This window comes from Drosophila grimshawi, unplaced genomic scaffold (genome assembly GCF_018153295.1).
Source record: "Drosophila grimshawi isolate 15287-2541.00 unplaced genomic scaffold, ASM1815329v1 contig_311, whole genome shotgun sequence".
Taxonomy (NCBI): domain Eukaryota; kingdom Metazoa; phylum Arthropoda; class Insecta; order Diptera; family Drosophilidae; genus Drosophila; species Drosophila grimshawi.
In genome coordinates this window covers 25,749,929-25,772,512 of record NW_025063098.1, presented here as the reverse complement: position 1 = coordinate 25,772,512, position 22,584 = coordinate 25,749,929, and the positions used below count along the sequence as shown (strand labels likewise).

Below are 22,584 nucleotides of genomic sequence, written 5' to 3'. Positions count from 1 at the left end.
GTTTGTTGCCTGTTTTATTCGGTGTCAAAAGGTGGGAGAATCCCGCGGTTACCTAGAAAACAAATGTGTTGGGAAGGTAATGGCAGAGACCCAAGGGCTTAACACATGTCTCAAAATTACTGCCGGGTCCCGAACATTATGTTTTTAAGGTTATGAGAATTATTTAATAGGACGTTGGTCAAAAAGAAATTCTTCACAGTGAAAATACTTCATTATTCTTTTCCCGTTTTCATTTGATGAAATTTGATTATGTTTACATACATCTATAAAATAAATTAAAATGTACAAATTTTTCAAATCTTCAAGATAAAGCCTTCCCATAGATATAAGATCGAATAAGAAACATAGATACTGTTAACCAAGACGTATTTTCGTATTTACAGGAAGCCAACAGGTATCAGGGAGTCTCCTAGTCGAGCTTTCTCGACTATAGCTTTCTAACTTTTTTTTATGGTAAAAGTATGGAGAAATCACCTTTTACCTTAATATAATACGCAGCTATGAACACAGGACTGGCGAACATAATTTATTAAAAAAAAAAAAACTGTATTTTTTCCATTAAAAATAAATACATTGTTATAAAGGGCAAAGGCTCGACAGTTTTAGGCAACTTGTTTTGAACCAGATATGACCGGATTTATTAAAGGAAATTATTGATCTTAGACATGCCACCTTCTAAATAGGATCTTAATATATTAGATAATGTCGACAAAACAAGAGCTTCAAAATGTTTACTTATTTATTTTTTGATATTGTTTGACTTATAAAGCTAAATGAAGAACAATTAGCAAATTATATTTTATCTTTTATTGTCAATATTGATAAGACATTTGAAGCAATTACAAATGCATGTGTTAAAGCCTCCGGACGGGATAATTTATGTTTGTTTCGGGATTTAAAATCGGTTCACCGCACCGATTTCAGTTGTTCACACTAAGTTCTTTGGCATTGCGGTTAATGAAACTCATATAGGGACGGATATCCAGAAAACTGGCCACAGTACGCTTTGGCGACTTTGCTTCGCGGGAGTCGAGGAGCAGACCGGCCAAATAGTAATTTTGCGGCTCATCAAATTTCACATGTAACCCGACCAGTGGTGCACCCAAATAGTACCGATTATTTAGATCCTGTATGCCGCAAAAGGCGGTACCACTGGTAACTAATTCGCCAATCTTATCATTCTTGCAGAAGGGTCGACTGATCGTATTCACAAATGTCTTGTGCTTCAAGTCACCTTTAATGGGCAGACCCGCCAGCACAAATATCTCATTAACCACCGTCTCATTCATCACCGACTGCGGCGGCATACAGATGGGAATCACATTTGGCGTCAGCTCCGCACTCCGTGCCAGTGTGAGGACGGCAAGACTGTGCTTCAGCGTCAATGGATCGTATTCGGGATGTATGGCAATCTCCGCCACCGGTATATCCTGTGCGGCTAGTACACAATACCCTTCATCGTCGCAATTCAGATCGTCCGCTTTGGAACTCTTGTTCCATACGCCAAGCTGCACAGAATACGCCTCCACCATGTCGCTGTATTGGAGGAAACAGTGGGCGGGCGCCAGGACACTGAGCTTTGATACGAGCGCTCCCAGGCAACTATTATCCGGCAGTTTCGACTCATCACCTGTTTGAGGCAACGAAAATGTTAATTATTGCTTTGATTTTTCAAAAGTAAACAAAGGAGGTTAGGTTGGATCCGTTTCATACAGAAGAACCACAACTTGAGTCAAGATTGTTGCTTTCTTTCTTTAAATGCATTGTTTTATAAGCAATCATACTGATATTTTCAACTGACCGATTGTTCTAGCAATTCAAATTCGCTAACCCTAGAAACTAATTCCACATTTGGATTTATCAAGTTAGAAAGAAATGGACAAAAAGTAAAACAAGAAATAAACAATTAAATTCAACTTTTAAGTTCATAATTTTAAGTTGGTTCTATTTATTCTACAGTTAAATGGTAAGACTCAAATTTTATAACAAAAGCTATTGAATCTCTTCCATTTTTGTGATACAAAATTGGTGCCAACTCCAAGCTAGCAGTCACTTACCATTCTTATAGGTGATTCGCGCCAGCCACTGATGCTCCGTTGGTAAGGCATATTCGACTGCCTTTTTCAACATCTCCCGCTCGTTTACTTTGTTGCATTCTGCATCCGCCGATTGCACAGCAAATATTGCGAAAAGTGCACAAATCAAACCGATTTCTGGTTGCATCTGGAAGCACGACTGAAATTGAACTAAACTGGAAATTATTCTACGACATTGGCGATAGAAAAGCATTGCACAATCGTAATCGAATGGAGAGAGGGTTTCTCCAAAAGTTTTGAGTTCGAAGGCAACATTTTCGTCATTCTTTCTTTCTACTTAGAAAAATAATAATATTTGAGTAGAAATCATGTGCTTCTTATGTAACACTAATATACTACTTTACTGAAAAGCAATGCTGCACACTTAATTATATATTTAATTTTTCATAATTTGAGACTACAAAAAACTATTTGAGTATATTATTTGTAAATAAATTAAAATTTTATTCTATCATGAACATTTTTTAAATTAGAGATTTTGTTTTAAGACCACCCACCAGCTAACTTACAATGATATTGCATAAAAGAGAAACCCGTTTTATATGCGGAACTCTGGGTAGTCCCCAAGTATAATTTATTCAATTACAACGTGAAAAATTGTTATTTTGCGGGTATTATTTATTATCCATTGACGAACGGGTTTAATATCATTAAAGAATATTAGCGTCGTATCACCAACATTTAAGTTTTTCATCATTATACCCAACAGGTAAAAGTTGTGAGGCGCATCCTTCTCCATATTGTTGCCCATTAGGGCAAAGGTCATCGCCAGACCTTTACCCTTCAAATAGTGACTGTTATCGAAGTCACCATAATGATAATTGCGACCGATTACACAGCATCTGAACGTACGTGGAAGTTCAATTGTTTTCCGATTGTAATAAAACCTATTTCGAAAACTGCACATTCAGAATATTTTATATACGTATATGTATGTTGGGCTGGTCACAATGCCTTCTTGTCAACAAGACACTAACTGCAATATCTTATCGGGTCGCCATCTGAAATAGTTGTCGTTACCAAACAATTTATTGAGTCCTTCGAATGGTCAACGGCGAGGAAGCCAGTCTTACAAATGGGGTCTCAAAACAAATAACAACAAATCAGAAATTGCAAGGAAATCTCTAACAAGTGTCAACAACCAAATAAAAAAGGGGGTGTGAGAGATAGAGAGAGAGAGAGAGAGGAAGAGTGTGGGAGAGTGAGAGTGCTTGATGAGAGAGTGCTTTTGAGAGAACAGAAAAACAAGCTTTGGCCGCTTTTTGAAGGCGTGCTCAGGAATCGGCTTCAGTCGACGTTGAGATTCCTGGCCAGAAACGCACTGAAAAGTCGAGTAGCGCGCGCTGAATAGGAAAAGCTGGAAAAACGCCAGCAGCAAGAAATAAACTAAAAACTGTTTTTTTGCCACACAGCCAAAGGAAAACTAGTGAAAAGGCAAGTTTAAGTGGCAGAAACAAGCCCACGACTTTTTAAGGGGCTCTAACATAAATGCGCACATCTTTATATGTGTGTGTGTGTGTGTGTTCGCGTGTGAGTAGCTGTGTGTGGAAGTGCGCGCGTGCAAGTGTGTTAGTGTGTATCTATGTGCGTGTGCGTTTTGTGTATCCTTTCAGCTTTCAGTCCAGTATTTCTGAGCTGCTCCAAAAATGATATAGATCAAGAAATCTATGTATGTAATTGAATTAAATGAAAGGGCAAAAGCATGCACCTTAATAAGAAAACAGACAGCAAGAGCGAAAGAGAGAGAGAGAGAGAGAGATAGACGCAGAGAGCGTGTGAGTGAGCAAGAGAATGCGAAAGAATTGCGTAAAGTATGTGTCTGCGGACAATGTCGCCAAATGTCATTAAGTGCTCAGCTAATAAATTACATAAAAACATTTAACGCATTAATGCACATCCATAACAAAAGTGAACCGAGGAAATGTGAATTGTGAACATAATTAAGAATAATCTAAAAAGGCTTGAAAACCAGATTTGTAGATACCACAGTAAGTAGCTACCACAACGTCTACCGGCTGCTGTGCTACATTTTTTGTATAAGACGTCCAGCTGCCTGTCCCCCAAAACAAAGTGAAAAGGTTAATAAATGGAGGAAACTATAGGAGCACTTTGAGCTATCCACCCAGTCGGGCAAGTACACTCTAAAAAAGTGTTCTTTGTAAAAGTGCAACTGAAATTCTACTAAAATTATTGTATATTCTTGTGAATCATTAAAACGTTCTAATCTCTAATTGAATAGCTTCAATTTATTTCAAGAACTTGATTACTTCAATTTACAATAACGTGATCCAGTTCTGTCGCACACATGGGAATTTTGGAAATACAACAAATGTTGTTGATATAAGATTTTCGTTCTCTTTGCTAAAACTTTGAAAAATGCTCTTACATTTTTTTAAGTGTTCTATCTGCACGCCTAAATTGAAACATCTTGGCGGGCAACGATTTTGAAGTGCGCGCTTTGTGGCAAGCCACTCTTGCCACCCATTGTTGGATTATTGTTCTTGTTGTAGTTGTTGTACAGGTGTGTGTGTGTGTATCTGTGTGTATGAGTAGCACATACGTATTTCTTTTTGGCGTCACTTTCGCTTTTGGCTTGTGCCCTCGCTCAAGCGCTGCGCTTGACCATAACCACTAAAGCTGTCACATTGCGTATACGCCGCGTGTTGTCCTCGTTCAATGTTTCTGCTGTTGTTTTTGTTTGTTGCTGTTGTTGTTGTTGTTGTAAGCTCGCTTACATTTTTCGGCACCTTACACTCAAAGCGCAAGCGCACTCTCTCTCATATTCTCTCTCTATCGCTCTCTCTCTCTGTCTCTCTCTCTCTCTCTCTTGTGCGCTCTCGCCCTCTTGCATGCGCTCTATTTCTCAGCTGTTTTGGTTTTTTGTTTTGTTTTGGCCCGTAAACAACCAACAACCAACAACCGAGAACAACCAAAAATACGGACCCACCCACTGTTTCTGTGTCGACCTCAAATTTTAATGCCGCCTTCCTGCTGTTTATCTATTCCCAGCTCCCATCAGTCCGTCCGTACATTTGTGCACGTTTCTTTTACTCCCTGTCCATCCATCGTGTTGTTTGGCAATTTAAATTTTATTATGATTTTAAATGCAAACAATCCAAATCGAAGAAAATTAAAAAGAGAACGTGACGACATTTTTAGACCCTGAACCACTTAAAAAGGGTATAATGATTCTATGCAAATGTTTGTAACAGGCAGAAGGAAGCATCTCCGACCCCATAAAGGATATATTCTTGATCAGGGTTAACAGCCGAGTCGATATAGCCATGTCCGTCTGTCCGCCCGTCTATCTGTCTCTATGAACACGCAGATCTCAGAGACTGTAAGAGCTAGAGACTTCAAATTTCGAATAAAGGTTCTCGTATATCTGGTGCAGATCAAGTTTGTTTTATTTTGAAGATAACTGACTCCATCTCTCGATTATCGATACATTTAAATTTATGATATCAATAAATGCTACAACGTTAAAGGCAGAACCTTCTAATTAACTCATAATATGCGTATGAATATTATTGATCAACTGCCCAAATTTCATCAAGATCGGAAAAGAAACACCTAAGTTATAGTCGAACATATATATTCTCATATTGATCTCATTTGTATCAGCAGCTGCTCAAATATGCGAACGCATGTGTGAGAAAGAAATGACATGATAATCGATATGTATTTTGCAGACCCCCATTATGCCATTACGATTGCGTGTACGTATATATGTATGTATGTGCTTATGTATATGCACGTGTTTGTTGCCAGTCAGCTAGGATCAGTTCAGGCTTGTGCATAAAAACATGCGCTGTTCGCTTTTTTACTCTTCAGTGCCTGAGCTTGCTATAAGAAGTGAGTGCACCAGCAGACCTGCTCCCATTTGTGCGGAAAACTTACAATATGGAAATTTGCCAATAGTTTTAGAATATATTTAACAGGGTAAATCGTATTCAAGTTCACTCGACTACAGCACTCTTACTTGTTTTGCTTTTCATAGAGTAATTTTGCGCATATCTTCAGATAACGTCTGTCATGTTTTATATATACTCACGCATACTGTAAGCTTCATTATCCCACCCAATTACCACAACTTTTTTTTGTTTGCTGCACCTAAAAATTAGCTGCATCGAAAAAATATATGAACTTCTTCTCGTTTCCAAATGTCACGAAAATAATCGAGAGTCTCTGGAGAAGTGAGGAAACTGTGACTAGGTGCAGGCTGCATCAAGAACTATAGTAAATATATTCAGCTCCTCCTATAATTGTTTCTCGATTCAAGTTCAAAAGCAAGGTAAAAGCATGAAAAGCAAGGTAGATTTTGAAACTCGTTTATTATAGAATTAATGATTTTAATATCCGTAATATTAACATTATTTAATAAGTGTACGAATATAAGAATAAAAAACTTTACTAAATTTGTATTTTATTTTTGTATTTTGACCCAAAGGCAAAATAAAATATATGTCATGTTCCAACACGCATATAACAAAAAATATAATCCTAAGTCACAAACATGTAAAACTGACCACGTCACGCACCTAATGCTAATCCCAGTTTAAATATTAGTCACACACTCAGAAAAAATACAGAGGATTTCGTGTCAAACTCAAATGCAGCCAAGGTTAAAAAACCAAATTCATAATTCAAGTTCTTTTTCTAATTCCCAAACCCTGCTGCTTACGTAAAAAGTCATAAGTGAAAAAGTGTTTTTAACAAGTATTTTGAATATGATTGAAGAATTATAGTTCCTTTTTATGTAAAAGGTCGATTTTCTTTTGCAGATTGACTTTAACTTATTTAAAAATAAGGAAATAACACTTTGATTTTAAAGGCAGAGGTTATAAATTCTACTTGATGTGCTTTTTTCTGATTGGATTTAAATAGTTCGCAAACATCTAACATCATAATCTGTCTAAAGAAAATGTGAGTAAAACAGGTTTAAGGTGCAACTTCCAGGTTCCTCACATTAGCTATTAATATTTCTAGTATATAAATAATTACATATTGCATGAGCACGAAGTAAACTCAACTCCAGGTTGAAGCAGAGTGTGTTGACTAACTGAATAATTAACTCAGTCGAACTGTTGGCAGCTTTGTGTCGTCTGTTTTATTTGGCGTAAAAAGCTGTGAGAATCCCACAATTGTCTAAAAACTGTGAGAGTCAAGCACTGGTACTCCGTTAATAACGCATATTCGTTTGTGTGTTTTCAAAAAATCCGCCGATTGCACAGGAAATATTGTGAAAGCGCATAAGTCAACCCGACTAGTAAATACATCTAGATACACGACTGAAAGTTAACTGAACCGGAAATTATTCTTCGATATTAATGAATTGCACAATTGTAGATTGGAGAGAGGGTTTCTCTATCAGTTTTGAGTTCGAAAACAACCATAATTATATTTGAGTAGAAAATATATGTTTTTACGTAACTTCAAATAAATAAATTTTTAAAAAATTCTTGACTTTGCAATACTGCATACCGACATAAACCTTACCGAAAAATTATAAACTATATTTTCTTAATAAGGTAAATTAATTATTCAAGTAGAAGAAGAATAAATTAAATTAGCAAAACAAAATTATAAAAAGTTCTTGGAGCTTGAAATCTTTTTACAACATTTTCAAAATCACTTTCATATTGTGAGACTATAAATCCTTATTTGAGTCTAAAATGGGTAATTTAATTTTTTGCGCTAGAAGCATTATTTGCTACATAGCTGCCTGACACTAGCATTTTATACGATTCAAAACGCGGGTAAAACTCGTTTTTTGCGGAGCTGTGGGTAGCCCCAAGAATAATTTATTTAATTACAATGTAGAAAATTGTTGATTATATATTGAAAATTATATATTCATTATATATTAATTACCCGTTATGCGGGTATTATTTAAAATCCATTGACGCACGGATTTTATATCGTGAAAGAATAGTAGCGTCGTATCACCAACATTCAAGTGTTTCGTCATTATACCGGACAGGTAGAAGTTGCGCGGAACTTCCCCTTTCACATTGGTGCTCATTAGGGCAGCGCCATTATAGAAACGGGTGCGTTTCTCCGGATAGGCGCAGAATTGATTTGCCGGGGGTGCTGAGGACAGTTTGCCCGTCTCTGTACACACCTGCCTCGATATGGTTATCGCCAGACCTTTACCCTTCAAATAGGAAGCGTTATCGAATCCACCATAATGATAATTGCGACCGATTAGCGACTCCGGCACGGGAAGCTGATTCACGCACAGCGGCTGAATGTACGTAGTCATTTTGATGAGTTCCTTCAACTCCAGTATAGCCAAATCATAATCTCCCGTCTCCTTATCCGCCAGCGAATGCTCTAAGATCCCTTTGACCCGATGATCCACGGGTCTCGGCACACAAAAGCCTTTCTCATTGCATTGTATCCTCTCCCCAGGCACATGTGTCTTATTCCACAAACCCAGCCGTACGGTAAGCAACTCCGGACGTTTTCTCCGCACACAAGGGCCGGTTGCCAGGACATGTGCCTCGCCTACGATGATAACGCTGCAGCGTGTATTCCTTAGATAACCATCTTCCGATTCAAGGAGTACACCCATCCATGGATATTCGTTCGGACTCGTTGTAGTTTCCTTACTGTACAGCAGAGCCTCATTAAGATTGCCGCATTTTATTGTGACCGCGTTTACCTTCACTGCAAGTATTTGAAAAACAAGTATTTCTTTAATATCTATTATTTATGAAATGAAAATTAACATTCACCGCTCAGCATGATGCTTATTAGCAGTCCAACGAGCTTTGCAGTAGTATTCATCTCGTTTCGTTTTCTTATCCGCCTTTAATTCACATCTAACTCAGTGCTCAGAGTAAACTAAAAGATAGCTTTAAGAAAAATATCGCAACTACCTCGTCTGGTAATTGTTTACAAAGTCAGTTAATAGATTCAATTATACAAAGCCGCTTAAGTTATTTTTTTGCTGTCTAAGCGACGTATTGTGAACGATCAGCTTTGTATTTATATGGGAAAACTTCTACGACACAATTTAACCGGTTTTAACTTTTGCACTCACCCACCGGGGCGCAGGCCTTGGAGTTCTGGGCCCTCAGGTATTATATATTTGTGCAATATGGAGGCGGCAGGTTTTTATAGTCATCGTATCCTTAGTAGAACTCTGCCGATTTTGTGATAATGATGAAAGTATCCTTAAAGCACATCTTAGCAAAAATGTGTAGAGTTGATGGACGAGCTATAGGCTATAAATCTAACAGGCCCCAAAGGAGTTAAATAATATTGTTTGAAATTTCATTTTGATTGCATTACAAATTTTGCATGTAATAAATATGATATCCGATGCAAAGGTTACAAAAATCAATAAAAAAAAATTAATTTCACAAAACTATATATGAAATGACTTCCATTAGCTACAGACTGGGCAAAAATGCAGCCAATTATAAATACATATACATAAATATGTATTAGCATGTTGAATCCGAATCATTATAAAGCTATTAATCCATCGATGGCCGGCTATTAAGTTATTTATGTATTTGCCTAGGTCGATGGTCTGAATATTTAATGTTTCAATTAGAATGTCATTATCGCAGACAAGGCACAATGAGCTCCACTGGGAGACACTCAGCTGAAGGATACAAACACATTGTGTGCGACCTTCACTTTGTGGGTGATGGGTGGTTGGTGGTGGTTGATGTGTGGCTATAGCTGCAGAGGAGTCATATTTAATGCAGCACTAAAAGCTGTACAAATTGCCACACTCAGTCTGTGGCAGCAACTTGATGTTTATTGTCCACAAAGGCGACGTTGACTTTAGCTCAACTTGACCTGCACAACGAGGCATTCATATTTCTCATTGTTATAAGCCACCCAACACACACACACCCACACCAACGCATACATGCACTGCAGACCATTCAATTAGGGACAACTTACGACCAGTGAGACAAATATTGTAGATATCAGCTGAAAACCGATGTAATACTCTCTGATGACTCTGATATGGTTTGAGATGGTATATATTTATATATACATTAGTTGACCAAGCTTCTTATTGTGATTTTGTGAATAGTACAAGGCTAATTAGTTGGTATATAAAATACCATTTAGCTGGGAGTGTCCCTAAGTAAATGACGACCACTGTTTGCGACCAATGTGCCCTCAAAATCAGTACTGTCCTTGCTGAATCAGGCGTTCACTCAGTTGGCCATTTAGTAATGAAACGCGTCGCTTGCCTTGAGCTTTTGGCCAACTTTGTTTAGCAGCCAGCTGAACAAGACGCGTATGCAAATTGCTCGAGTTTGGCATTGCGTGATTGGTTTTGCTGGTTTGCCCTTTGCTTGTTTTCAAACCTTTGCTACAATTATGGTTATGGCCTGCACGATGGCCATCAAGTTGCTTGAGACGCTACCACCACCACCTACCACCTTGTCCCCTAGCCTTGCGTGTGATTGTTCCTGCACCCCAAATCGGTGCCTGCACGACTAAATAGTCAGTCATACATTTGCAATACCTACTCACTTCAAATTTATGAAATTTGATTCAAATTCTATAGAAGACACTCATAAATATTAGATTAAGCCATAACTTTAGCAAATCTGAGCAGATATTCAACAAATAATGTTTTGTAATCACATCCAGATTAATACTACTACATATATTAATATTACATTTAAAGTTTAAAGACTCACGACTCTGGCTCAATATAATAGTTTTTATTGCTAACTAAAATCAATTTGAATCGGCATTGGGAAACGAAGCAAGGAGGAAGGACAGACAGTTATGTCTAAATCGGCTTGAGTTTTGTTGCTGATCAACCATAAATATACTTTATTGTTGTATATTTCTGCACAACTTTATTATAAACACTTTATCCATATTCATTAGGTACAATAAATGTAAAAAAATAATAATGTAAAAGATTCAAAGATTTTAAGGGAAGACTTAAAAAAGATGAATTTAAAATAATTGGGAGTATTTAATGTATATTATGCATACCATATTTATATATTTATTATAATTCTTCGCTTATCTTATAGAAAACAAAAGACACTATGAACGTGAGCGGCGCTTGGAAATGATGAGAGGATGACGCGTGACGGAGAAATTCCAGCGATCTTCAATCCAAAACGCGTCCGCGCGCCATCCGTTGTTGTCACTGGGGACTCCTCGTCGAATGGACCGTTCAATAACAACAATACCAGCGGGACAGTAGGAAGCGTTGGTGGTGGTGGCATTGCCAGCAGCAGCAGCGTTGGCGCTGTCGGGAGTTGTGGCTTCAGTAATGTGCTGACCTCAAGTAATCCGCAAATAACCCACCAAGACTCGATATCATCGAGCCAACAGGATCCCAATGAGGTCATTACCATCCAGGCGGACACGCCCACAGGACCACACGGATCACAACATAATTTTGGAGGCGATACGAACGATCCACAAACACATGGACAACTGGCCATAGATCATCAGCAGCCAAATGGCATTCCGGCTGGCGAGGATGCGGAAGTGCGTTTCCGCAAACTCAAAGCCTGCAAGGAGTCCTGCTGCTCCGAGCTGGCCAAGAAGGTGAGTGACTTGCTTTGAATCAAATTCAGAATTGAATTCAGAGAATCGACAAAAAAATAATTTCAAGAATTTAAATTATCAAAACAAATTCCCCATATAGAGATCAATAATAATAATAATAAATCAAATTCAACCATTAGAAATTTTTTTAAAAATGAAAATAATATTTCGAAACTCGAACTAAAATTTAGCTGTCAACAGCTTCAATCCAGTCATATATTCAGTCATATATTCTTCGGTAGGCCTAATCTCTCTTGATTTATTTAGAAATAATAGAAAATTCCAACTTGTAATTTAATCCTAGTTTTTAAATGAAAAGGAACAATATTTTTTTTTCAAAATTATCTTTCTTCAATCGATTTTCTAATTTCGATGGCATATATTTATGCCAGTCTTGTACTACACTCAAAAATTTGAATCAAGATCATCATGTTTCCAGATGTACTTTGGCGTATGCGTTACGATTCTGGTGACTGCCTCTTGGGTGGGTGCGACGCACTGCATCAAGTACATGTATTTGTATCGGGCGCCGTATGAAGATGAGCTGGACGACTATTTGGATACGTCGTCGAGCCGGGCTGAGCTCAGCACCGAACTGGAGGATATATTGGCCATCAGTGATTCATCGCTGCATCATGTCGAGGACGCCACCGAGATGTTCAACATACCACCGCGACAGCCCGTCTACTTTAATGCGCCGTTCTTTGCGGCATGGTTCTTTACTAACTTTTCGCTGCTCTTCTTTCCCATCTATATACTCGGTCTCATATCCGCCCGCAAGTGCGACAAGCTCAGTGAGATTTTAGCCGATGTCCTGCGGGGATTTCGTGAACGTGGCTTTACCATAGGTGCTTGAGACTATCATTTGATTTTTTTCGATGCTTAAGATAAATGTGCAATTTCCGTTTTCAGGCCGTTTCCTAAATCGTTGCTTATCCTTTTGCATCCTGTGGCTGGTGACCACCTATCTATACACACTGTCGCTGCATGTTCTCTTTGCAACAGATGCACTGGCTCTGTTTGCCACAAACGTTGCTTGCGTCTATTTGCTCTCCTGGGTCATATTGCACGAGCAGTTCGTTGGCGTTAGGGTAAGTAACGAGTCTTAATATATATTTATATAGCTCGTGGCACGAATACGAAACATACATAAAACAAAATCGACTTGAATTTTAAAAATTAGGCATACTTTTGGCCCCAAGGTCTCTTCGCCTTACTATTCAGAAAATAAACTTATAAAATTGAAAGTTGCGGTTGTCTGAAAACCAGGATTTGTATTACTTAATTTCAAAATGAATTTTTCTAAAATTAAAAAGAAAAATGTTTGAATTCCAGGGAGTTTGTTTTCTATGTGTGCATAGAATTCTTACATTAGAGTTTCTTAGATTCGAGTTTTTCTCTAATATACAAGTTGATAGTCGAGTTTCTGAAAATATATTTTCTAAGAAAAATGGTTGGCACTTATACTTTTTAATAATAGAAAGTATTTTTAAGGAATATTTAAGAAAAAAATATTTTTGGTAGTGACAATTTCTAAAAATAAGAAAAACCAAATTTTTAGTACGATTTTCATTTGTATGCGTTTCTTTTTTTCTAAGTGGATACATTTTTATAATTATTAAATTATTATATGAACGCCCATCTCTAGTTTACAAGCCCCAACTATGCCCAGCCGCTCAATAGCATATAAATAATAACAAATATTCTTAGATTGTGGCCGTTATCCTGTGCGACACTGGCATCGCGTTGCTTGCCTATATGGACGGCATCACGGAGAGTCGCACATTGGGTGGCGTTGTTTTGGCCACGTTAGCTGCTGCCGGTTATGCCGTGTTTAGGGTAAGCCGCCAGTCTGGCCTGTCAGAGCCCAGCAAGCGCATTCGTGTCTTGGGACCATGTCGTGCTCATGTCGTCGTCGGTGCTCCCTTTTCAGGTAATGTTCCGTAAGGTGATGGGCGATCCGCCTGTGGCCCAAATCGCATTCACATTCACCGCTCTGGGCCTGCTCAATGCGCTGCTGCTGTGGCCCGTCGTTTTGGCCCTGTACCTGACGGGTGCCGAGAATCTGACATCGGAAGCCATACCATGGAACATGTTGATGGCAGCAAGCGTGTTGCTCCTGGGTATGCCTGACATTCCAATTGTTCTTCTTGTTCGTTTTTCTTTAGTGCAATGTTTTTTTTTTCTTGCCTGCTTTTTTTTCTTTTTGATTGTTGTTTATCGTTGTAATTAATTTTGATTGCAGTTTTCCACGTACTCATGCAGTTCAGCGCTGCTGTTACCTACAACATGTTTGTGACATTGGGTTTGATAACCGCTGTACCAGTTTCTGGTGGTACGTACACTATAACAACCTCTCGAATTGGGCGGTCGAATTGCAATAGCACTAACAATTACAATAGCAATTACAACAAAAAGGACAATGTATTAGCTTGATAGGATTTCGTGACGAAATATTATTCAAAACTTGCCATATTAGTCGCATTGTGTAAATATGAATATCAACATGCATCCATATGGGTCATATGACTATTTATATATATATATATATTATTTTTTTTTGTTATTATATGAGGACATAGACAAGGAAAGTATATTATAGAAATCCATACGATGTAACAACATCAGCTATGCCAAAGAACATCAGGTTTAAGTACATATACATGCTTATATATGGCAATTATTTTCTTACTTGCCTAAAAAGTTGACCTAGAATTTCGAAGAACTTTTGTTTACTTTCGTTTATCACAATAAATAAAATCGTTTAAAATAAAATATATGTAATTTACAAATATTAAAGTGCTTTATGTATCAAAATTCAGCAAAATAGAATTGGGAATGTTTGTTTTTCTTTTTTTTTTAATCCTATAAAGATAGTTCTAATTTGTATACAAAAAATTTGAAAAATATTTTATAAGGTATTTATGAATCAAATTTTTTTTCAAGAAGCCAATAATATGTCTGGTTTTCAAGGCGTTTTAAATTTAAGTCAATCTTCACTTCTCTAGGGTATCTTTTTTCCAAGTATAGTAAGTTATAAATAACCTAGGCATTTCTAAGAGGATTTTCTACTAAGCCCCACAAAATATGTTATTTAATTCATCTTAAAAATGTCAATACAATACACAAGAAAAAAAAAATATTAACATACACAACATCCATCATTTAGCACTCGATGTCATCCTGTACAGTGCGACATTTGCGGGCATGAAACTGGCCGGCGTCATTTTAATTGCCATCGGTTTTTTCCTCGTTATGTTCCCCGAAAACTGGCCCGACTACATAACGCGACTGCTACGGTAAGTACTAACCCAGTGTAACTGTATTTTTATTCTAATAATGCTACATGATTTATACATACAAAATATAATTATGCTAATTTTCTTAGTGATTACAAACACGTGCGTATTTTATTTCTCAATTTCTGTTTGTACTTTTGTTATTGCAACTTTTCTTAAATATTACTTTAAAAAATTTCGTATTTCATGTGTTTAAGTTTGATTCATTTTGCTAAAAATAGTTCATATAAATTTAACAACTTGATATAAACAACATTAAACTTAAAAAGAAAACATGAAATTATTAATTTGTTGCTAATCTACTTGTATAAAAATATATATTTAATTTTATATAAACCAAACATCTTGCAGAAAGAGCGTTCGTGCCATACTCCGTTACCAATGTTGTTGTGAATTAGCCGAAATTCGCTATGCTCATTCGGTAGGCCAAATACACAAGCAAAAAACCAAAACAAAAACCTCCCAATAACCAAATATTATACAAATAATATCAAGCATTTAACATTTATTTAGTTATACTACATAACATATTTGATAATAACATAGTGAATACCAGAAAATACCAAACCTTTTAAGAGATTTTGAGCTTGAGATGTACCAGAAACTTTGGCAGATTTTTTACTGACTGAATGTACTCGTACTTAATAGTTAAACCACACAAAAAACCACACAAAAATACTATATGAAAATATACAAGCACCCTGGCCTCCAAAAGTATGCGCTCACCCTTTTTAAAAAAGAGTTACGTACATACTAAATACCAACTATAACTATGTACAACACCCAAAACTATATAAACCTAATTTTATATGCCTTGTTACATAACATATAACATTATATATACATACCATACAATACAATGCATATCGTTTACCAAACACTACTTCCAGGCCCTTGTGCAGTTGGCCAATAATGAAATCTTCTTGTTGTTTTTGTTTTTTCTTAATGTGTTTAATTGTTGTTGACACCTTTTGATGATTTCGTTGCGTTACGGCAGATCAGAGAACTCTTAAATCCCAAAACTGCCAGTCTACATAATACTATCAACTTATATAAACCCAACTTATAAATATAACTCGTCGTTTGCAGTTTTTGTTTCTTTTCTTTTGACCACCATTGTGTAAAATAACTTTGTCTATGGATGTTGTTGACAGGTTCGACTATAGTAGTTCTTAAACCCACAAAAAACACACACACACACTCAGAGAAAAAAAGAAGCTAAAATCAAAAAGAAAGCGGCTAAAAATGTTAAGCCACAAATATGTTTCTATTTTGTGTTTGTATTAAACTATGAAGATCATAGACCTAAATTTAGGAGTAAAAGTCTCAAATTAAGAATTTCCATTTTGAAATGAAAATACATTTTGGATCCAAGAAGCTATCTTGTTTTTAGAATATTTTTTTCTCTGTGCACTTTACAACACACATACTTCAAAAACTGTGTAGCTTTTGACTTTCGCTGGTGTTGCGATATTTTATTTATATAGAACAGCTCAAGACCCATTTATTGTACAGCATAAGATGATGATGATGATGATGATGGATGCTGTTATTCTTTCAGCCTCGTTCCCTTTCATTATTTTTTTTTGTTTTGTTTTGTTTTGGCTGCTTGTTGTGCGATCTGTTGATAGTACACGCTGCTTATAATATTAATATTATATAATTATACAACATTTTGAAAATGTATAGTTAAGTTATAATTATCAGTTTCCTGAATTTTTTTATATACGGAAAGCAAAAATTGTAAATACAATTTAAAAATATTTGTTATAATTCTTAATTTAAATTATTCTTTACGTCAAAGTGTGTGCACATTTTTAATAGGGCGCAAAGTTATATAATTTAGAAATCCAGATATTGTAGCATGATCGACTCAGAGTCGTCCCATTGTTCAATCTTTATGGCTTAAGAATTCTGTCTGTCTGACCTATTATGTATATGTAATATATATGATATAAGTACAGCAGCACAACAATTAATACATATATAACCCTTCATAAATAAAAGCAAAATATTAAAAATAAAAATTCATATAAAGTGTTAATAAATTATTGGCATGATCTTAAGACAATATATACATAAATTTATTTATTTTTTTTGTATCAGTTTTCTACTACATTTCCACAATCGGCCACCAACGCTATTCTTTCTCGAAACTCTTGACTTTCTGTTTCAGTTTCTCTTTGATTTTCATCTCCTGTGTGTTCGTTCTGTCTCTAAACCTGTCTCTAAACTCTACTCTACTATTGCTATATACTCTACTTATTTCTTAAATAAAAAATGGTGTCGACATTTCTCAATTGTATTTACAGAAGCATCATAATGCTGGGTCACAATGCGAGGTGAGTTTCGTCTGTTGGCAAACAAGATCTATATTTCAAATTTAAGCATACGGTGCTTAAAACTAAAAAAAGAAAGATTTTCTGTTATCTACATATTGTACGCCATATAGGTGAACCATACTCAAAAACGATAAACTTCACCAAGAAAAAATACTGAACAAATTTTAAAGTATTGATTTAAGTTCGATTCCGCTTAGTTCAAAACTTGATTAGTAAGTTTGAGCTTTCGGGTTTATTTTGTTATGGGCATTTCCTTAAAACAACAAATAGACGCGATATCGTATTTACAATTATGACATGATAAGTATTTTCTTAAATATTCGTTACCAACTGCATTTAAGAGGGTTTGAAGTTGATTTTTCTTATTACATTTTTATTTCTTGCATCGAACTCCTAGTTTAAGTTAATTTTTCTCAAAATCTGCAGAGTTAGTAAATTAATTCAATTTTACTTAATTATTTGATTTACTTACGATAAATAGTTTGAGTAGTTTTGAGCCAATCTTAAGTAGCTTAGGAATCTCGTAGTTACAGTGCAAATTTGTTAAACTTAAACATTTTGAAAAGCGTAAAGGTAAGTTTCACAACAGGATCCATAATACAAGTGATCTAATTATCAAAGCACTCGTCACTCTCAAAAAAAAAAAAAAAGATCAGCCTTAGCACCAAAATAAATAAATTTAACCAAAAAGATATTCCTCTTATGTTCAAATTTCACTAGATAAGGAAATAAAAGTAAAGTGCTCACTAACTGCACAGAGAGAAAAACATTCACATTGAGATATTTATTCTAATTTTGAGTATGATTGCTGTAAACGATATTAAAACATCTTGTTTTAACATTTTTGTGCTTGGTCTGTGCTCACTTAGAATAAATCTTTCTTGGTTTACTAAAATTGCGAATTTTTGATTCCCGTTTAGTTACACACCGTCATTTTTCTCTCTGTGTATGCGCAAGCATATGTATATTTGGCATAAGCAATGTATTTTACACAAAATCTCATTAATTAATTTCGACATAACAACACTTTAGAACAAGCAGCTCTCTAATAGTAACAGAAAAAAAACGATTCTAACGATTCTGTATATAGTAAAACACCGCTAATCTGTACTATTGCTTCTTTTTCTTCTTGTTTTCTCTTCTTCACCTCTGCCACGTCTCTCTCTATGACTGTCTCCCCTACTCTCTCTCTCTCTCTCTTTCTCTATATATATATATACATAAATCTCTCTGTCTGAACAAAATACACATACTCACAACAACACGTATCAACCTGGCAAAACTCTAATCAACAAAAACTGCGAAAATAAATTTAAAAAAATAAAAAAAAACAAAAAATATCACAAAAAAATAAATGCAACATTTGATTCTCATTGCAAATTCGAAAACACACAAAAAAAAACAAACACACTGCAAAATAATACCACAAAAATACCAAGTAGCGGTAGGCCAGCGCTTTGTAAACGAGATGCTGCAGTCACCGGACCGTCCACGAGATATGCGCAACGGCACATCACGCGTTCGTTCTCGCACCACATAAGCTAAAAGTTGGAAAAAAAAAAATATAAAAAACAAATACTACAATTCACAGATATTCTGTACAAAGAAAAAACAAGCAACAACAAGAAATACATATATTTTGTAAATGATTTTCCAAGACAGACCAGTAAGCCAAACTAGAGTCCTGGGTAAGTACTTGAACCGTTCTTTTTCCCTACTGCCTGTAATGAATGATGAGTATTACTTTGTAAGGTACAGTTGTCACCTAATAACTATAGTTATAGTCGAGTCCAAGTGAAATATATTAACCTATTGTTCAGATGCGTTTTAGTTCTTAATGTCTGCCTCTCGGTTCCGCTTAAAGTCCTTTTTTTTTAAATTATTCTGTATTTGTTCTCTTTTTCTCTCTTTCTCTCCTCATCTCTCTCTCTTTTTCTCTCGTTCTCTTTGTGTTGTTTATTTTTATTCACAGATCGCAGCATATTTATGCCTCCCATTACAAACATAAACGAAAATATTATGCGGTCAATACAAACTCATATGTTGTTTGAGCCAAAACGCATGATAAAAAAAAGCAAACAAAAAAAATCAACTAACCCAAATCCTATAGACAGCAAATTTGTGTAGCGATCGTGTGTGGCTTTAGACGACTTTTTATGTTAAGCCCCACGACCCACAAAATGTTTTTTTATAAATGTCGTAACTGTCAAGAAAAAAAAACCAAAACCACAAATGCAAAAAAAATTTATACCAAGTACAATAATATTTTTAAATTGAGAGGCGAACGAAAACGGTGAGCGCTCTTGACATTTTTTGTGAAAACCCTCGTTAGAGATATTTCACTAGTTACATCAATATATAACAAATTGCATATATTATGTATTATTGTCTTAATTGCATATTTGTTTTTTTTAATGAATGCATATATTTGTAAATAGCCGCACTTGTTAATATTGTTTGAATTAGCACAGCTTATTGGACTCCATTTATGTAAATGTGGCACCCAAGTACCGCCTACGCTTATACCTACAGTTGCCCTTTAAACACCCACACTTACACACACACAAGCAAACAAACACATACACAAACATGTATTATGTAAATAAATATATATTAAAAAAATTGACAACAAACTTAACAAACATCAGTAAAAAATCAGTAAAAAAAAAATGTATTTAAAAAAAAAATGCTAGCAAACAATTTTAGACGCATACAAATTTTAGTATCAACTTAGTTAGACTATGTAAATGCATTGCTGATCAACTAGCAGATACTCAGTAAGACTTAACCGGATCATAAAAGAACCAAAAATATAAACCATGCTTTCGGCCAACAAATGGTTTCACGTATCCTCAACAACACAGGTTAATTCCCTGAACCGAAGTGCTTACATCATGTTTATGGCATACATTCTTTTTTATATGCTATATGCACAAACAACATTTTAGATTAAGAACTGTACTTACAATACAAAAAATAATTTGAATTGCAAATTGATTCTACTTAAAGCTTAACTGTCTACTAAATATAATATTTATTTAATATTCAACAAGCTGCACTGCTGTTGATCGGCATTGCATATACGAGTATACAATATATGTATGTATGTTTGTATATATATATTTATATATATATATATATACATATACATATTAAAAGATAAAAATGGAAAAGTAACACAAATTTGTAATATGTACATATAGCGCAATAGAAATTGAACACAAAAAGCCTAGAAAAAAAATGAAATCAAATGTAGAAAACATATTTCTATACGTTGTGCTAATATCTGAACTTTTCTTCAAACACACACACTCACACACACACCCATACACAATATATATACATACCATATATATATATATATGTATAGATGGGGTCGCGGCCCTCGGAGCGGTACTTCAATAGGTCAGCATCCCACCATTATCGACTATCGGACGGGATACATAAGGTCCCATCTTCGTTCACCCTCTGGCCGTGTGAGATGACTGATCTATCGCCAACTACAGCTGGGTTTCTGCATGGCAACACAACCAATAACGCACATCATCATCTGCAACAACAGCAACAACAACAACAGCATCACAATAACCACCACCACCACAATCGACATCATCAGCAGCATTTGCAGCGGCAACATTCGCACACATCACTCACAATGATTCACCGTCAGAGCAGCAGCCACAGCGTCCATGGCAGTCGACGGGGCAGCGGCGGCATTCGTGCACCACCCACCGGCACTGGACGCCTCTTCTCCTATTTTGGCAACGAGCACGAGCATGATCATGAGCGCAAAAAGTCGGAGACCTCATTCTTCAATTTGGGCTTTCGACGCAAGTCGACAGTGGTTTACTATGCCCCCACAGAATAGCTCCAACCTATACAAATTAAGGTGGTGCAGTTTTACATTACACTTACATCTTATGAGTCTGTTCGTATTCACTTACGTTTGCATTGATAAAACTGTAAAATCAAAACATTGAGAACATCTATACCGTTTATATTAAGCTTAGAAAACTATTTTTCTCTGAGTGTAGTTGTGCATATCAATATAGTGAATCCGATAAGTTAGTTAACACCTGCCGCATACAGCGAAAAAAATTGAACACAATCACAAGCACTTAAGAAGTTCTATATATATATATATATATATATATATATATACATATATATACATATTATATTCATTACGATTATATGTCATTTTAAAGGATCGTTGTTGTTGTGAGAGTTTTATTGAAACACATGCAGTTAGAATTTTGCTCAAATATTAACTACTTATACGCAACAAAAAAAAACACAGTTACTTATATACAAATACAGATACAGATACAATATAGCTCATAGTGCAGAGATACAAACCCATGCAAAAACCCATGTGCACTGAAACCAAAGAGGAACCAGCTAAAAAGAGAATGAGCTCTTTCATTAACTTGAGCTCAAATATGACCCTGAATATGCCCCTTAATTATAGATATACGAATTAATTTAAATAAAAACCGAGAAAGAAATGATATCTTCGGCATGCCAAAGTTTCTTTGCCCTTGCAGAACGGGTCTAATCACAATTTGGGCAAGTTATTAAAAGAAAAATTGGAAAAACTTGAAAAATATTGTTTTCACGTCATAACTAAATCATTGATTCCCTCTGTAAGAGCTTTCCGATAGCAGCTACCTGATGTGGCATAGGTGCGATTTAACCGGTATTCAAATATGTACTGATAATTGATAGCTTCAGAACTAGAAGACTATATTAACTCAGCTATAGATGATAATATTCTAATACCCACTGCAAAGGCATACAAAATAAGTTAGTATAAATTAAACAAATAAAAATAATTAAAAGAGATATCGAAGCCAATTGTGTTTAGCAATTATTTAGAAAATAATGACGAAATTAAATATTAACTTTAATTATAAAATATTTTAAAGTAAAAATCCACACAGCGGCACACCCTGATAGGGCAACCAAAATTACCGAAAAGTATAACTAATTGATAGGAAAATTCGGAAGATTCAAAATTAGTCTAAGAGACATCACTTAAATTTTAGAGACACAGAAAAAAAACTGAACTAGCTAAGTACTAAAAATAAAATGCAGCTTAAAGTCAGATCCAAAGATTAGTCATACATATACATACATTTTATTCGGGGGTTATGTTGAATGTGTTTTTTAATTCGAAAGTGAAAACGAATATTAAAGTATATGCATGTATTTTATAAAATGTAAAGTTCATCGTGTTATTTGTACTTTAGCTGTTGTTGAAAAAAACTGATCTGTATTAGTGTTATAGTT

General features: G+C 35.5%; 3 protein-coding genes across 13 annotated transcripts; 1 reads left to right on the top strand and 2 right to left on the bottom strand.

Moving 5' to 3' along the window:
• Positions 1-721: 721 nt before the first annotated feature.
• Positions 722-7,124, bottom strand: LOC6570951 (CLIP domain-containing serine protease 2). The gene is made up of 3 exons (XM_043214799.1): positions 7,101-7,124; positions 2,058-2,235; positions 722-1,630 (listed from the first exon to the last, which is right to left on the bottom strand). The coding sequence occupies exons 1-3, from the start codon at positions 7,107-7,109 to the stop codon at positions 921-923; spliced, it is 897 nt and encodes a 298-aa protein (XP_043070734.1). The 5' UTR covers positions 7,110-7,124; the 3' UTR covers positions 722-920.
• A 748-nt stretch (positions 7,125-7,872) lies between these two features.
• Positions 7,873-9,066, bottom strand: LOC6568597 (spaetzle-processing enzyme). The gene is made up of 2 exons (XM_001994438.3): positions 8,837-9,066; positions 7,873-8,768 (listed from the first exon to the last, which is right to left on the bottom strand). Exons 1-2 carry the CDS (start codon positions 8,886-8,888, stop codon positions 7,963-7,965), a joined length of 858 nt encoding a protein of 285 aa, XP_001994474.1. The 5' UTR covers positions 8,889-9,066; the 3' UTR covers positions 7,873-7,962.
• A 2,059-nt stretch (positions 9,067-11,125) lies between these two features.
• LOC6568598 (putative thiamine transporter SLC35F3) lies at positions 11,126-21,415 on the top strand. 11 transcript variants are annotated; one of them, XR_004365416.2, is made up of 10 exons: positions 11,126-11,651; positions 12,091-12,499; positions 12,564-12,742; positions 13,362-13,490; positions 13,585-13,774; positions 13,897-13,986; positions 14,821-14,950; positions 17,263-17,292; positions 18,735-18,980; positions 20,663-20,701. XR_004365416.2 is itself a non-coding variant. In XM_032740454.2 (10 exons), exons 1-10 carry the CDS (start codon positions 11,175-11,177, stop codon positions 21,158-21,160), a joined length of 2,202 nt encoding a protein of 733 aa, XP_032596345.1. In that variant the 5' UTR covers positions 11,126-11,174; the 3' UTR covers positions 21,161-21,415. The 11 variants fall into 11 exon arrangements, 9 of the variants coding, with proteins under 9 accessions (XP_032596345.1, XP_032596348.1, XP_032596351.1 ...); XR_004365415.2 differs by lacking the exon at positions 20,663-20,701 and adding an exon at positions 19,265-19,310; XM_032740454.2 differs by lacking the exon at positions 18,735-18,980 and adding an exon at positions 15,302-15,371 and having other exon boundaries at positions 20,663-21,415.
• Positions 21,416-22,584: the final 1,169 nt, after the last annotated feature.

What these genes read in the sequence shown, in the direction of transcription:
- LOC6570951 (XM_043214799.1), bottom strand. An exon ending in GCGAATCACCTATAAGAATG is followed by an intron (nt 1,631 to 2,057) that starts GTAAGTGACTGC and finishes TGCCTCAAACAG; the next exon opens with GTGATGAGTCGAAACTGCCG.
- LOC6568598 (XM_032740454.2), top strand. Translation starts at nt 11,175, where the DNA reads ATGACGCGTGACGGAGAAATTCCAGCGATCTTCAATCCAAAACGCGTC. An exon ending in TGAACGTGGCTTTACCATAG is followed by an intron (nt 12,500 to 12,563) that starts GTGCTTGAGACT and finishes TTCCGTTTTCAG; the next exon opens with GCCGTTTCCTAAATCGTTGC. An exon ending in AAATTCGCTATGCTCATTCG is followed by an intron (nt 15,372 to 17,262) that starts GTAGGCCAAATA and finishes TTGTATTTACAG; the next exon opens with AAGCATCATAATGCTGGGTC.
- LOC6568597 (XM_001994438.3), bottom strand. Translation starts at nt 8,888, where the DNA reads ATGAATACTACTGCAAAGCTCGTTGGACTGCTAATAAGCATCATGCTG. An exon ending in AATAAGCATCATGCTGAGCG is followed by an intron (nt 8,769 to 8,836) that starts GTGAATGTTAAT and finishes AAATACTTGCAG; the next exon opens with TGAAGGTAAACGCGGTCACA.